The sequence below is a fragment of the Crocodylus porosus genome, unplaced genomic scaffold, assembly GCF_001723895.1.
Source record: "Crocodylus porosus isolate Cpor-Errol unplaced genomic scaffold, CroPor_comp1, whole genome shotgun sequence".
NCBI lineage: Eukaryota > Metazoa > Chordata > Crocodylia > Crocodylidae > Crocodylus > Crocodylus porosus.
Window position 1 is genome coordinate 9,252,767 of NW_017728925.1, and position 17,139 is coordinate 9,269,905.

The window sequence follows — 17,139 nt, forward strand, 5'->3', positions numbered from 1 at the left end:
AATTTGGGGTTTTTTTTTTTCCATCATTCTTCTCTCAGCTCTAGACATGGGTCAGGCTGGAACCAGAGCCTAGAAGCAAAAGGCTTTACAGAGCACATTATCAATCCCTTGAACCACACAGTCCTTTAGGAATTAGGGAGATCATAATGCTCACAGAGATTTTCTGTGCCAAGAATGTGTGTTTTTCAATTTCCAAGATGTCTAAAGCCTAATCAGAAGACGTGTCAAATGGCAGACAAATGCCAGTTCCTAGTGCTTGCAAGAGATGCTAAAGGAAGCAAATGTTCCCTCTACTAAATCATCCAGAAGAAGCGCTCTGCTTTCATCTTATCAACAGCTTTTAAATATTAATGTGCTTCGAAGCCTGCAGAATGAAAACAGCCTGTTCAGCTTACTTGAAGGGAGGTTCACGAGGTCACAAGTGGAGTCACAGACATAGAAAAATTCTGCAAGGTCTGTTTGTGGGACACCCAGATATGCTGAGTTTGCTAGGTAGCATATGTGGTGAAGATGCAGGCAGACGGTGCTGGGACCTGAATTGCCTCGTCCTCTCTCTGGAGTGCGTCAGCCTCGATTCTGTTGCATCCTTTGCCACTGCAGCCAGATTGCAGCTAACGACAGCCGATCCCCATTTGGCCTGGATGACTAACCCTTCCTTCCCATCCCACACAATGCACTCTCTCCCTTCCCCACGAGAAAAATCTTATGCTACATTTTGACAACCATTGGGTTCGTGCTGTCCACTGATACTGCAGTGCCCCTTCTCCTGAGGCAGTCTCACCACCGCTCACTCGGAAATCCAGCCCGTCACACCAACAACTCAATAGACCAGGAGAAAAAATGTATAACCCAACCCCCTGCCAACAGCAGAGTCCATAGAAGTCATCGGGTATTCAAAGGAACAAGGATATTATCCAGTCCGTCTGCTGGAGAATATCAAACATGTTTTTCCCTCCTTGCTAAACCAAGCAGAGAGGGGCCAGAACTGAATGTTTTTAAGGCAGACCTTATGCCAGTAGCTCTTACCATCCTGAATCCCACTTGAGAGAACAATGGCTTGGCAGATGTCCAAAGTATGTAGGAATAGACCTGGCCATAAAAATCAATGGTGGGGGTCGAGATTGAGGCTATGAAACCGTTTTGTGTGCATGCACATGATATTCCTTCGCTCCATTTCTAAGTCACACCGGGGCCTTCAGAAAAATCACTAATTCACCAAACAAGCTCCCTGTCAGCACAAAGGCTGTTGGTACTGAGCTGTGCATTAGAAATCACATAGGGTTTTCACTTAACTTCCACATAAAAGAGCCCTATGTAAATGGGATCTACCAGGCACACAGCAAAAGGCAGTCAAAGAAAGTAGCCAAATTACCCAGCCAATATAGAACAAGGTAAAGTATGTCCAATCCAACACAGATTATGTGGAAAGAGCATGTCATTTGTACTACTGTAGCCTCTAGAGGCCTCAAACGAGATGGGACATTATGCTAACTCTGTACGGGGGCAAAGTAAAGGTGGTGTCACGCATTCAACTTAACACTAAGTGCGGTTAAAACGTGAGCAGACATGCATTCAGCAGTTTAGCGTGTGTTAAGTGCCCTCGTGGTGTTGCAAAGTTGTTCCTTTTCAGGCAACAGTTATATCCTAACATGTAGTAACTCTAAGAGGTCCCAACAGTCCAAGTGAACCCAGAGGTCCTGACAGTCCAAGCAACATCACCCTTTCAGACCGTCCTTGCCCCGAAGAGCTCACAGCTGGAATAGTTCAGGCAACCAGGAGGCATAGCTATCCTAATTTTCAGATGGAGAACTGAGGCATGGAAGGATATAGGTGGCTTATTGTGTTTCACGTAGAGTGAAACTGCAAAGGTATTTAGGCACCTGGAGATACAGATGACTTTGTGGGGCTTTAGTCTAGGGCATGTCTGAACATACCAGAAGGCTCCTGAGGGTGCCTTGAATGCACCTTTGGTGGAGCTGGAAAATAAACCCCCATGACCTGAGCTCCTAACCACAAATCTCAGGTGGCAGTCTGTCTTTATAAATGGTCAGGGCCACGCTGTTATTGAAAGGCCATGAAGAGGAGCAGGCTCTTTCCAAAACCACCTGCATGAGGGGCATTCACAGTAGTTGCTGAAAAGTAGAAGGCAGAGTAAACATCCCTGTCCACTGGGTGCAGTGACACCAAGCTGGTTATTGGCAATCAGCTGTAACTTCAATAACAGCAGCACCCTGGGGTGTGCCTTTGGGGTACACTAGGGATAATAGCTTCTCTTTCTTACACTGATGTTTTCATCTATATTTATCGCCCGTTATTTGCTCTTTGAGAATTGGATGAATCTGACAGAATTCATGCCTAGCCAGTAATAAGAGCTGCTTTTCACCACATCAGTTCAAATGACTGGGCAGTGACAGCAGGATCCCTGCAGAGAGATCCCTGCTGACATGATCCAGGTGCCTGAGCAGCCTCTCTGTGGAGAAGTTGCCAGTGCAGAAATAAGGCTGGTTTTCCATTTGAAAATGAATGGTTTGCAAGATGGTATGGCGTAAATCAGGCCCAGCGTGAGGAGGTTGCAGGGTCCAATAAACCACTCTCTTTTTCTGACTGTGTCAAGAGGCCGTGCCCTGGCCCAGCTCTGTCCTCTGCACCAGCCAGCAGAGGTGACTCCCATGAACAACCAGAAGCATCGCCAGTCCCAGGGCAGCTCTGCAGCTCCTGCCTCTGCGTGCAGAGGGACTGCTCTTACCAGTAACCATCTCCTCCAGTCCCAGGGCAGCTCTGCAGTGCTCCCAGAAGTCCCGACTACCATCCCCACTCCTCCCCAAGGCCCCACCACTTCATGGAAGTCATGTTCATCTGAGCGGCTTCTTCAATGACAGCTTTCATTGCCTGCTTGACAGAGAGGAAGTGGAGCTGCAAAAAGATGCGATTCACCCAAGGCAGGCAGGAGTCTGGGAGCAGAGCCGTGGCTGGAACTTGGATTTCCTGCTCTTCAGCCCCACCGCGCCGTACCGCCTCCCTTTTACCCGTTTCCCAGGCATTCACCCTCCTCGGGGTCTGCGCTGTCCCGGGATTAACGCAGCTGTTTTCATTTCCATCCCTATCCAGCCCTGCCCTGCTTCGTCCTTTCCTCGCTCTCTCCATTCCTGCTTCGCCCTCATCCTGTCTTTCTCCCCTTGCTCTCACCTGACACACACACTCCCCATGCCTTCTCTTTGCTTCCCCCTCCCCCTTCATGAGCGTGCGTGTGCGCACGGACGCGCGCGCACTCACACACGTACACGCACGCTCGCACGCACGCAGTGAAATGCTTCTTTTATCCTGCCTGCTCCTGGGAGGGGAAGCCGGGCTTGCACATAACCGTGGGGACGGCAGCAGAACAACAAGTAGCCTTCTGTCTGCAAAGGCTGCCCTCCTTCATTAACGTGCTTTCTGAAGATGGAAGCTCGAGATTGCTTAGGCTATTGGAAGGGGGTGGGGGGTGACGGAAGGAGGGGGCTGATCTTTTCCCTTCCCTCAAGTCCTTGAAACACTGAGCCACTTTTCAGCCTCTGTTTGTCTACAAAGAGTCTGTAACCATGTGGGTCTGTCTTTCCTTTTAGGGAGAATTGGGAGCCCCGGGCCCTCCTGGAGTCCTTGGACTCATTGTAAGTACGAAAACAAATGGGACTTTGGCTTCTGCGGGCTTTAACCCTTTCAGGGCACAGTAACCACGCACAGATTTGCTGTAGAGTTGGGGGGGGTTTCCCCTCCTTCCTTGGGCATTGCAGGGGATACAGCACTTCTGTTTATGGGTGAAGGCAGAGCAGAAGTATGACGCCGTTGAGGGAGGGGAAGCGGAGGTGCTGGGGCAGGAAGGAGCAGGGCGAACGTAATGTAATTCCTGAGTGCGCCCTTTTTAGGCAGAAGGGTCGGTTTTGGAAATCAGCCCCACGTCCCATTTCCAGGTAGCTTGCCCTTTCATTATTACTAGCCAATGTATTTTGTAAAGATGGGACAGTGTCTTTATTCCAGGCCAGAATCCGTTTTCATCTTTAAAACAGACCCTTTGACCAGCAAACGAGACAGTTTGATGGAAGGCACGCTGTTCTTGAATAGTGACATTTTGCACTAAAGAATATCCTACCGTTTTGATAGGTAGGAATTGAACAACCCCCACTCCCAAATTGCCACTAATAAGAAAGATACTGAAGATGGTAAAGCATGAGTAAGAATAATGATGATAAACATCCAGTCCAATTCTGCCTTCTGATATGTCTTCATCGACCCAGGAAGGAGTAGTACTTTTCTCATAAGGACCTGTGCTTTGGGTAAATTAATGGCCTATGAGCTCCCTCTGGTCCTGAAGTAGCACGTCCCCTATTTTTTAGGGCTCAGTACTTATTTCCAGCCCTTTGCTTTGGATGGATAAGAAGCATCAGGTTCTACTGTTATTAAGATGACTTTTGTTCAGAATTGCCTCCTCATAATGTCTAGCAAACTGTAAACTTCCATGCCACAGGCAGCTAAGAATTCTCTTGTGTATTGCAGTAGTGCCTGGATGCTTCAGTTGAAACTGGGGTCTTGTGGTGCTAGGCAGGAATTGGGGCCCTGTGGTGGTAGAGATACCCTGCCCCTAAGAGTCAAAGAGAGAGAGAAAGAGAGAGAGATAATTTATGCCCATTTTACAGACAGGAACCAAGGCAACTCGAGAGTGAATGACTAGCCAAAGTCACACGGGGAGCCTGACAGAACCAGGAACTGAGCCCCTTCTCCTTTAACGTATTTAACCATAAACCAAAAAGTTTTCCTGAAGTTCTCAGACAGATCAAAGGAAAGAGCTTCAACCATGTTTTAACTGTAAAGCATGTGCCAGGATTGGACATGGCCATGTATCCCCAGGTTTACACTCCGATTCCTCATTCACTTAAGGGCCCAAGCCTAGGATCATATGGATCTGAGCTCCAACACATGCCTTCCTCTTCAGAAGAGACCTGCAACCTTCTATTTAGTTTCCCTTTATGTTATCACGGATACCATCACTCAGTCAGTCAAGTTTTTTTTATTTAAAAATGTGATATGACTAGGGTTTCAAAAGGACCCCATTCCTGCTTCCAGAGGTGATAAAAAGGAGCTAAGAATCACCAGAAGTAGTCTCCCCTTGGCAGTTTTGCAGACTATTCCATGTCCAAGACAGCAACAAAGATGACAGCAAATTCTGTGCTCAGTGTAGGCAAGGCCTCAATGTCCCTAAAGCCCAGTTATGACCTTTGTTGACTCGAAGATCAAACTGCAAGTGACAGAGACTAGATGCTAAATTCACTGCTGTACATACAGCATCTCTATCTGATTGAAGAACCGGTTCTGATACCTCCATCTTACTATCCTCAGCAACATCAGAATTTCCCTGAGTTCCAGCTGAGTAAGGACCAAAGCAGAGGTTCTTTCATTGCTGCTCATGTTGTTCCATCTTCAACTCGAAGCCTTCACATTTTTCAGGCAAAGCGTCTGTCCCAGCATCCTGCATCCAGCTGGGAGCCATTGCATTGGCTTTGCTTCCAAAGAAGAAAGCAGCTTCTTTCAAACACCGGCTTGGGGAGATCACCTGCTAAGTTTGCAGCCTTTCATTTTGCTTTCCTCCTTACTTTCCGATTTTTTCTTTTGAGGCTTCTGATTTAAGACGATGAAAGTGTTAGAACCACTTTTCTCTTCCATACCTCTACCTGTTTCAGTACTAAGGCATCTGTAGGGACTGCCTGTCCAATTCTGGAGCAGGGGAGAGTGAATTATTTCTTAGGGGCAATCTACTTCAAGACCAACACCTTGATGAATGGCATCTCTTCTTCCCAAAGACCCATTTTTATGCTTATATTTTTAAAGTTTGCTATTTTTTCCACATGCAATTTCCCTTCCCATGACAGGTTCTGCAGTGCTGGTAAAGAAGGAAACACTTTTCTCTCTGATTTCTGTGTCTGTACCTTTGTGTATCTCTGAGCATCTTTAGGAAATGCTATCACTTGCTGGACTCCAGCTACATGATCTTTGGCCACCTAACAATCACAACCAGGATCCCCATTGAAGGATACACCAAGAAATCTCTCCAAATTGCATTAACCTCCAAATGAAAAGGAAGAAGGATCTAGTCCACAGCATACAGACTGAATCAGTGAGCCCAGAGCACTATATGATTGTCTTCATCCACCTGGAGGCTGTATGAAGAAGGCCCCAGCCTGGTAATGAAGCCACACGCAGAATTATTTGAATTCACAGCGATGTGGCCACGAGCCACAGCTCAAAAATTAGACCTACCAGAATCCACCAAAGAGACTTTATTTCCAACCTGAATTTCATTCATGGCTGGTTCCTAGCGGTCACCATTCATCCCTTGTGTCTCCAATACAGCCCCACTGGCAATAACATTATGGCCCAAAAAACACAGTGAACTTTTACAGAAGAATAACCTGGCAGGGGGTAGGGCAACACAGCAATTCTCCGTCACTGAGAGTCCTCACAATTCACTTCTTCCTTGCAATTTGTGCGCCATTCCTTCTTAAGGCTCCAGAGCCCCAGTAAGAGTGAGCCACTCGAGGGCAGATCTGGTTCATTTGCATTAGACATGTCAATATATTTGCACTACAAGTGTGAGTTAGTGGCTCTACTACCAGCCATGAAGATGGCTTCCGCTCAGAAACCTAAGGAGGCTCTGGGAAATGGGGTCTCTAAGAAAGAAGTGCCTTCTCTTATGCACCTTGCTATAGGCAGAGGCTGCTCCCTTGATCTCACATAGCTTGCCCAGGAAGAAGCAAAGTCTTTCCCTGCCTAGCTTGTGTAAGGGACCCTGAGCTGGCTTTGGTGGATAATACCATTAAGTAATCTTGGTTTTGGAAAAGTACTGGATTCTGAGAAACCTCAAGTGAGCCTGATCTAGGAAAGACCACCTGCTTTCCTCTCCCTTTAATATATGCCTACACTTAACCTTCCTTCTTCTAAAACAGGTACATGGGAAGGAAGCAGAAGATGGCAGACCTCCTCCTTTTTCTTCCCACCAGGTGGAAAGAGGCCTCGTTTCCTAGAGCAGGTTGCCTAGGCACAGAGAGCAGAGCAGATCCCACAAATGGATTGGATGACAGTGCATGATAAAGTGTTGTGTTTGGTGTTTGGGATCCCACATGCTCCTTGCCGAACCCCATTGGATGGCTTCCTTCCCTCCCAGCCATAAATGCCTTGGTTTTCAAACAGTTTCCGAGCTCACTGCAGGTGTTTAATTTACTGTTAAAGGGCGAAAGAACAGAATTAGATGTAACTGGAGCCTCTTGCCTTCATAATTAACTGGGTGGGCAAGCTTTAAGCAAACGCTTTCCTACAAGAAGTCTTTATGCTGGATGGGATGAAAAGGGGATCTGTTCTACTACAGCCACAGCTCAGCTCTCATGGTGCGTCTGCAGCCACGTGACCTCCTGTTATAGAAATATTCCTTCAGCAAAGGCTTCCCTGTTTATTTGCACATTACAGGAGTGTTCGGTACACTGTATCACTGGCTCCCTTCATGGGGGCAAAGCCATCAGAAGCCTATTTCAATACCGTTCTGTGAAGGGTTTCTTTTTTATATGTATATAGCTTGTACACCCCGTGAACTCTAGTGTCCTTCCTAGCTACAGGTTTTATTCACAGACCTGACACATTCATGCGTTGTGGGGAAAAGTCCTCACTGCAGCAGAATTTCCAGGCTGTCTTCGGCTACTTATACCCATAGTGTCATCCTCTCCCCATCTCCTCGCCCCTCCTCCTGTCCACAGGTGTTAGAAATATGAACCAGAAAGTGCTCCGGAGTCTTGGAGTGTTGCTTTCTAGGTTGGATCCATCCTTGTTTCACTCTTCTTTTAAACAGATGCTTAAAGGTGCCTTTGAAGAAGAAAAATAAGTTCTTGAAGACTAAAATATTGTGTTAAGTCTCTTTGTGGAAAGGAGCGGCTTCTGTAAAAACAAATCAACTCGGACAAGTGCTGAAAAAGTTGCCGTCAACACCTTCTAAGGAAGCAGCAAAGTTCTGCTCCTTCTTCGTGCCAGGGGAGACAGACACCGTGGGATAAAAGAGCTGTGCATCTGAGGGAGCTTTCAGCTCACCTTCTGAATTCGCAAAATACTTTTATGTAACCAGAGGTGAAAGATAGCTTTGTGGGGTATTGGCATTGATATAGCTCACAAGTCAGTCCTCTGTAGAGAGCACATATAAAATTCAGCAAACAGCCTGGAGCTGGTACGTTCAGTAGGTGCCAGGGCAAGACTGTGAATAAATGTGCATTATAGAGCTCTTATTTCAGGTGACTCTTATAACAGGTTAGTTTTATAGACAATAGAAGAGGAAATCCCATCAGTGTTCAAAAGTTAAGGAGAATGAATGGGAGAACTTATCAAATGCAACATCAAATCCAGACCTTCAGGATCATTTCTAGCTGAACGTGAACATAACTCATTTAAAAGAGCCATTGAACTATACCTCTGTGCCCAGACCTTCCCAAGTAATTAAATCTTGGTTTCCTGAACGGCTTATAAAAGATACTTCACAATGTTTGGTATCTCATATTGAGATCTTTAAACCCAAACATAGCACTCATAAGTTCCAAATAAACCTTGAAATAATAGAGTAGAAAACCGCAGCCCCGAGCTCTGCCTTTATACTAGCACTAGACGTCCCAGCTCAATAGAAAAGAGGAGGAAATGAAAGTTCTCAACTAACCCACCCATTTCTCTATTTCAGTCGAAGTCGTTCATGAAATGCTGAAAGCTCCTCATTAAAATGACACCATAGTCAATCAGAGACTCACTTAAAAAAGATGTTATTTAGTTAGATTGTTTCCACACCTGTGGGACCACTAGAGCTTCAGATACAGTGGTGTCCCGAAATTAGGGCTCAGGCATAAAATATTGGGAACTGGATGCTGTTTTTGGCAGGAACTGGGAGATCACTTCCAAACTCAGAAGGAGCTATCCATTGTTTCCCTTTCCCCATGAGCAGCATCTTTCATTGAAAGTACCTTCCTGTACACTGCATATTGGCATACGCTGTTCCACGCGTGGTAAGAGATGGTCCTGCATGTGGAAATCTTGTGGGGTGAATTGCAGCATTCACTCTCCTGCTAGCTTGGAGGATGTGCCAGAGCTGGGACTCAGTTAAAACACCTAGAATTTCAGTAGCAAAGATTTTTCTCCGCAAAAGAGGATCCATCTGTGACTGCCCTGGAAGTACTTTTTAGTATTAAAACAAGCGTAACGTACACTGTCTCTACAGGAGATTGTTCGGGAGGGAATTGAGTCAAACTGGCATTCCACCCTCCTTACACCAGGTCTAAATTTGATCCTTAGACCTGAATGTGGATTTATTAATTAATAGAATTGTATTAATTAATTAATAGAATTTTATCCATAGCTTTGTTAACTTCACATAGTTAGCGTCATATTTAATCCACCCCTCCTTCCCCTCCAACCACCCACCAGTCTCTGCGAGCTGTATTTTAGGCCTTCTCTGGGCAGAACTTTTTCACTGTGGGTTACTCTGGTTTTAATCCTATATTCAGTTTGGAAAGCTGGGCTTTGTTTCCCTGTGTAAGCTTCAAGTGGATGCAAGTGCTATCACTTCGTATACTAGCACCTGGCCTCAGTTGCACAGACGCTCATAGAGCTCCATGGGAACAAGACCTGTCTGAAGAGTCGGCACAGCTGGCCGCCGAAGGGACTGAACATCAGTGGTGGGTGAAGTGATTGCAGTCAAGAACTGAAGTCTCGGTTACAAAGTGTTTTGGGTTCCTTCCTATTAGGTGAAAAGCCATGACACAAGTTAGGCTGTTCTTTTCATTCGTCTGTTTGTAAAATACATATGTGGTGTGTCTCTAGTTAGTAGTCATCTCCACCATATCATTCTCTTGACTAGTATCAGGATCTTGTTTCCATTCAAATCAATGGCAAAACTTAACCTTAAAAGGAGTGGATGAAGGATTCTGGTAGGAGGATTTTCATACCACACAAGGGTATCTGTTGACCATACACATATTGAATTTGGTTTATTTTCTTTTTCTTACTAGGGTGATATGGGCATTATTGGACCAATAGGCTTTCCAGGACCAAAAGGACTAAAGGTAAGAGAGTAACTTAACCTAGTGCTCTCTTGTCTGGACTGAAGATTGTTCTGTTTGTTTTTTGGATGAAAGTGGGCATCCTTACAAAGAGCAGGATGGGCAGCAGTAGTGGTTATCCACTGACCCAGGTAAAGGATTGATAGACATAATGTCACTCTGAATTATTATGTCAGGTATGAATTATTGGGGTATGCAAGGAACATTTTCCCCGTGCAGCTTCAGACCACAGGTTATTTGGTAGTTAACCTAAACTGAGAGTGCAGCTCAGAGGCTGCTTTGAAAAAGGCCTGGTATTCAGCCTGTGACCTGTGCTGGATGGCTATGGATACCATGGATTTTGGTCCACAGCCTCATTAGCTGTATGAATGACCTAGACACGATGCGAGTCTTCCAAGTAGATATGGTTGCAGTGCTTGGGCTCATTCTTTGCTTTGTCTTTTTCAGGGAGTGATAGGAAACCCTGGAGAACACGGACTGAAAGGTGATAAGGTGATCTGAATACTCCCTTATTGCACTGTGTTTTATTCTGCATGTGAAATCCCATTTCTAGCTCCTGTTTCTTTATTCTGTACCATGTTCTGGGCCCCGTTCTCCCTTCTGCTCTGGTTCTCTCCCCAGATCCTATACTCTTAAGGCCTTTTTGACTCCCCTCTTCTCTTTGATTTCTCATTCTTTTTAAATAAGGTATCAGCCCTCCACCTTGTCAGAAGGCCTCTTGCCTGATTACAAAATGGGAAGGGTACATTCCTGCAGTGCATATGGTTTTACCCTTTTCCTGGCAGCAAACAGGCACAGTTCTTAGGGTGGAAGTTTGAGATCAGTATGGATCTTAATCTGCTCTACTTAATTTGAGAAAGAACTGGAGGGATTCAAGACCCTAACCTTGAGCCCTGTCCCAATATGTATGTGAACCTGGCACCAGCCTCTGAGGACCCAAATTCTAGCTATGAGCAGCCTCTTGCACGTGAACATTTACTTCCCTCAGAGTCTCTGCCTCAGCTCGGCTGCATTTCTAAAGCCAGAAGCAGAGAAGCTCACTAAATATAAATTTCCCTTTTAGATAAACCAACTGTGCTAATTACTGACCACTCCTCTCTTGGGCTTCTCTGTTTTTATGGTGATGATGTTTGCATTTGGGTTTTTACTGAGTATATCACTTGCTGATACGGTTTTGTTGGTGTGGCTCTTCCCATGGCGGATTGTAGTGGGATGAAGGCTTTATCAGTGAAATTACCATTCTCATGTTTCAGGACATGTTGAAGGGTATCACCTGACACGAGATAGACATCCAAGCAATATTCTTCTTATAGTGAAGAAGGTGATTAAAAGGCAAGACCTTTCCATTCAGTGCAGAAGCAGGATTAGACATAACATTTGGAGCCCCAGGGAAAACTCACTTAATGAAGTTTTTGCAAAAGTTTGTGCCAACACTTATGTATGTCTGCTCAAAAGTGGCTTATGTCAACTTGTCTCCAGGCAGTTCATCTTATCAGCAAGCTAAGTGATATGGGCTGCTTTTAAAAAGAAATTAGAGGACCGGTGGTTGCAGTGGTCCAGTAAATTGGTTTAGAAACACACTTTGAGCTGAACCCCTGCAGTTCTAGGTCTGGATGAGTCTAACTCTCACATGCAACCTGCTCCTGTAGGATGCACTGTAGGATTTAATCCTCCTAAGAAAAGGGAAACAAGATCAAGAGTACTTGATTTTGTGATGAGGATTGCATAGAGGGTAGAGAAAAGAGGGCATTAATTTTATTGTGTTGCCTCATTGTTCACTTGCAGCTGTTTCTAATGAATAGTTGAACTGGGGGTAGGGAAGCAGTGTTGAGGAGCAACTACTCCCATATTCACATAGTGCTAGCAGTTCAGGGCCAGTGTTCCCACATCCCCAGATTTAATTTCTGTTCGGTCACCTTTCTACCTGGGGTGGGATTGAGGTGAGAGGGTGTTTTTGGCCAAAAGGATGAATTTCTTTCAAGAGAGAATTGCAGATCACTTCAGTTCTGGGTCAGGACTCCAGTGGCCACAGACTCTCCCGTCTATCCTGAAAGATTTGGCTGTAGATGTTAAGGACTGGTCAGGATTGGAGGAGTTAAGTCTTTAGCCATGCAGGCAATATTTCGATCCCTGTTTTATAAAAACCATCGTGTCTCTCTCAGATATTTTTATGGCCCCTGTTACCACAGTCACTCATCGGTTACCTTGATGCAGTTTTCCTCACACCACTCCTGTGAATTAGGAAGGCTTTACAGTGCTGCATCTGAGTCTCCCAAAGGGCATGCTACTGTTCTTACCACTGAACTGTCCTTCCTCCCAAAATCAGCCTGCTGCTGAATTATTTTCCATAGATAGTTTAACTCCCATCCTACTTCCAGCATCTCTCCTGCCTCTGAGGAAGGATCAGAAGAGCATGGACTTTCCTCTTGTGCCTCTGGCTACCTCTCCTACTGCACCCTCCTCTGCCAGGACATGTTCACGGCCTGACTTTCATTATAATTTTTTCCCTATCGAAGAATGACAACCTATCTAGGTCAGACTTCCTCCATCCATAAAGTGCTGAGTTAGCACTTGAATAACCAGGGGTGCTATCACACACAGAGGGGGCTTCCAAACAGCATAGGTGCATCTTTTTTGGGAATTGCACAGCCAAAGTGCTGGGAAACACAGGGCCAAGGCAGTAAAACCGAGTGAGACTGACAGCCTTATTCTTATTCGCTCAGGTGTATGCAGGCACTTTTGACTTTCAGGTATAAACCCCTTTATCCAAAAGGTCAGACCACAAAATCTGCTGCACTCCCTTGCATGAATATCTACCAGACTTATCAGTGTACAGTAAGTTGGGGAAACCCAGGGGTTGATCCAAGGGGGTGGGGGGTGCACTGGCACACTTGCACCCTGCCCCCCTTGATTCTTGTCCCACCCAAAGTTTAAAACCAACTGCCTGGCAGCGGCAGTAGCATCTCTATTCAGGCAATGCTGAGGAAGTCACTTGACTTCTTGGCTTATTATAAAAATCTACCTGACCCCTTCTAAACTCCTCGTTCACAGACATTAATGACCTTTTCTTCTTTTTAATGACCTTGATGTTCCACCAGTCAACTAGCCTTTGTTCTGCAACTCTGCTATGTGTTAGCTGCTCCTGGGAACAGAGCTCATATTTCACAGCCCTGCGGATCGTTTTAGGTCATTCCAATCAAGTTATGTTTGTTTTCACTTCAGTCTTAAACTGAGTAATACAGCCCTAAGCCCATAGCATATTAGTAAAGTTTCTAGTTTCTTTTAAATGGAGAAAAATGTGTGCCATTTGATAGATGATGATGCACCTCACCATCCGCACCCTGCTTTTCAAAATTCTAGATCTGCCCTTGGGGGGGAAGGCTTTCTGTTCGGGCTTGTATTTTCCAAGTCTTAGAGCGCTTGAATTTTGGCATTTGTATGCAGATTGCTGGCCCGTTTTATAATATGTAGACATCCTCTTTCCAGGTGATCAGGAAGGCACTCATTTGCTCCTGTGCCACTTTAGCAGAGTCACTTGTTTCATCTGACTGTACGTTCTGTCTTTGTTAAATGTAGGGAACTATGAGCAAGAAACTTGTCATCTTCCCTGTCTTGCTTCATTATATTTTTATTATTTGTATTATAATATCAAGTAAGAGGGTACTGTTGCTTGTGGTTAGTATGTATAGAGGGGTCAGTCTTTGCCCAAGTGCCTGCAGTCTAACTAAACAAAAGATTCAAAGAAGAAGGACTCATTTTCTTCATTGTTCATGTGGGGGACTGAGGAACAGACAGATCTGCCCAAAGTGACACAGAAAATAGGGATAGAAATCGAATGCAGATCTCCTAAGCCCCGGTCCAGCATGTTAATACTAAAATCATTCTCTCTCTACTTCTGTCTTTCATCTCTTCCATTAGATGCCTCCTAGGTCTTTCGTTGACCCTTTTATTGAATCCTTGCATGCTCTACTTAAAATGGCGTGGAGGACAAGGGGAAAGGACCTCAATACAAACAGATTCTACTCTGCATTCTCCCTTACTCACCTCACTGGTAATTTCCATCTCTGTCCTGCATTTTATGTTGATGGGCCAAATTTTTACATGGTCATTCTTTGATCCCTTAATAATCTCTTTCCTATCTGCTGGATCTTGGCTTCATCATACCCCTCTGCGGTCTCCTTTCCCCGCCTTTGCCCTAGCGGGCAGAGCTTTAAGAATCTTCTTTGGCTCCCATATTGAATCTTTGGTCTGAAAGTTTGTCTACCACCATTCCTGGAAGATAGCCAGAATATAATCTGGCTTTAGCTCTGCCTCTGCAAAGATCCAATTTGTAATGTCTGACTAATGCACTTCCCTTGACATTGGATATGGTGGGTAATATTACTGAGAGCTTCTTTGATGAATGCAGACCCCATCTGTATCATGGCTAAAACCAAGTTAGCAAACTAAACTCTGATAGAGCATAACTGAGCTCTGACACACTTGGGTGATACAGTTCAGCTTCGACACAACAGCATTTTCCCTTCACAACTGCATATGTTTCCCAGTCCTTACTCATCTGCCAAACAGGCATGTGTGTTATTTGTCCAGAGTCCCTCAGAAGAATGCACTCTCTCATGTAAGGTCTGCCAAGTTGGATGGATATGCGTTGCCCTCTCTGGTGTGCTTACACACGCACACCTTGGAGTTAAAAGAACTGATTTCCCCTCATACAAGAAAACACAGTAGATATAGTGCAAGTATTATATTAGCCTGACAATCTTGTTTACAATCGTTCTCATGAATTGGAGTCAGAACACAGTTAGAATAGAAACCAAACTTTTCAAAAGGATTTGGGATGCCCAGTCTTTACCTAATTTAACAGGGCCCAACATCCAAGAAGGTTTGAGTAGGCACCTCTGAATACATAGATGTAGTCTATGTATTTCTATGATTCTATGAGATATCTAATTGGGCTACCGAAATTACCAGTCTTGGCCCACGTGCTACTCATGTTGATATTGCATATGAGCCATGCATGGAGTCAGATGTCTTACAACCTGGATAATAAATAGTGCAAGTGGCTCAGAGGCTCATAAGAAAGAAACCATCACTTTAGGTGAACATGTTTGCCCTGGGTAGGCATCAGGAGGGTCTTCTATTTCAAACTCCACAGTCCTGTCCCAGCATGGCGTAGCTCTTCTCTAAACACCCCAGCGGATTCTCTGGCAAGTGAAAGTGTGAAAGAATAAGAAGGAGGCTTTCCTAGAAAATGGCCTTGTGACTTATGGGAGGGGGACTGGCAGCGGAGAGAGGGAGATTGTGTGTACATATCCCATTTCATAACCAGCTTGGCTTTCTTCCGGGGGCACTACCATCCATTGTACACGTTTGGGAATAGGAGTTAAGCTCCCAGTCCTGAATGGGGCTGCAAGAAAAAAAGAATCCCAGACATTAGGCACCATCTGAAGACTGAAATGCTGGATCAGCAGGCATGGTGCAGCAGGCAAGCTTGCTTCTTCCTTTCTGCAAGTCATCCCTAGCCTTTCATAATTAATAACTTAAGTCAGATGAGTGCTGCCTTTAAGGGCCTAACTCCTTCCATCTGCCACTTCTTGCTGACTCGCAAAGGTCTGAAAGGGAATTATGGTTTTGAGGGTATGCCACATCCTGCCTGGCATGGGTGGGATTGTAACACCTCCCATCATGGCTTTCAGTACTTGGCCCCACTTGTGGGTCCGTGCGGAGAATCTTATGCCTTGCTGGAGTTTGCTGCCCTGGAACTGCAGAGCAGGGCAAGATATGGCAGCCCTAGGTGGTAACAAGCAAGAAATTCCTACTGCAAGAGCCCTCTACCTCCAAAGGGAAGCTGAGAATTCATGGCAGGTCTGGCCTGTCTGCTTGGAGCTGATGTTTATAATGTCTTTCTAAGGACAGCTAAAGTTATTTTTGGTTATACATCTGCCGTGTCATGCTGAAATCAGTTATTACATTTTTCTAACCCAGACAATTATAGTAGAAGCACATGCCTTTCTGGCATGCTTCAAACTTGAGGAAAGCTCCCTTCACCCCCAGGCTCTCGCAGAGTGCATTAGAATAGAACAAGAGTTGGGTCATATGTTCGTCTTTATAAAGGCATGAGACTCGACTGCACTGCTGAGATCTGTCTGAAAGAAGGGTTCTGGGTGGGAATACCACAGTCACAGAAATTTCACTGCCATCTTTGTTTTCCCTTGAGGGACGTGGGGAATCTGTGCCAACATATTGAGATAGTTTCCAAAAATGTGTATTGCTAAGCTTTCCATGGAGCAAAGCAGCATAGGAATTTAGTCATTGCAGCAAGATGTAAGCTGTTTAATCCCAAACATGTGCATATCTTCATTGTGACACAGATTTAAGGGAACAGAGATCTCAACTGGTAGGAAGGACAAATTTCTAGTCATATTGCTGCAATTATATCATCAGTGAGGCATTGTGGCAACTAGATGGACAGGTATGCAGAGGACATGCCAAAGTTGGCTAGTGCTTCCTAAACCCATCCCATGCGAGGGTCTATACCTTGTCCTTCAGAGGGCAACAACAGTGCATACAACCTCTGTTCTCCCATAAGCCAAATCAACCCAACCCCTTCCAGTAGATAGGATCACTTGTCCATTATTATGTTCTGTGGGGAAGCCCTCCCCTGCTCCTTATCTCCGTTATTACTAATAATAGATGCAATAGGGCTGTCCATGGGTAATCTTTTTGAGAAGCAGTATCACTTCTCCACACCAGCATTGGCAACTACAATATTCCTTAATATGTGCTTTCCATTTTCCCATGAACTGCCATTCCTTTTTTCCTGAACTGATGGTGGAGTCTTTTGGCCTCTGTCTTCTGGCCTAGTTTTTTTTGTGCATACAACTAGGAATTGGTTGAGCTGCTGTGCAAACCCAACAGTTTCCCTTGGATGAAATAAGCTGTAGATCATGGGAAAACCATGCAATGGGAAAAAAATGATGGGGTCATTAGTTACTTGCACGCATGAAAGAATTTAGTGAACCAATCCAGT

At 45.1% G+C, this 17,139-nt stretch overlaps 1 protein-coding gene across 1 annotated transcript in view; it reads left to right on the plus strand.

Annotated features, from left to right (window-relative positions):
• COL27A1 (collagen type XXVII alpha 1 chain) overlaps positions 1 to 17,139 on the plus strand; it is a 215,874-nt gene that overhangs the window by 81,888 nt on the left and 116,847 nt on the right. The window contains exons 13-15 of the mRNA XM_019540657.1: positions 3,603 to 3,647; positions 10,059 to 10,112; positions 10,557 to 10,601. Coding sequence (XP_019396202.1) covers positions 3,603 to 3,647; positions 10,059 to 10,112; positions 10,557 to 10,601 — 144 coding nt within the window. The remainder of the gene's footprint in view (positions 1 to 3,602; positions 3,648 to 10,058; positions 10,113 to 10,556; positions 10,602 to 17,139) is intronic.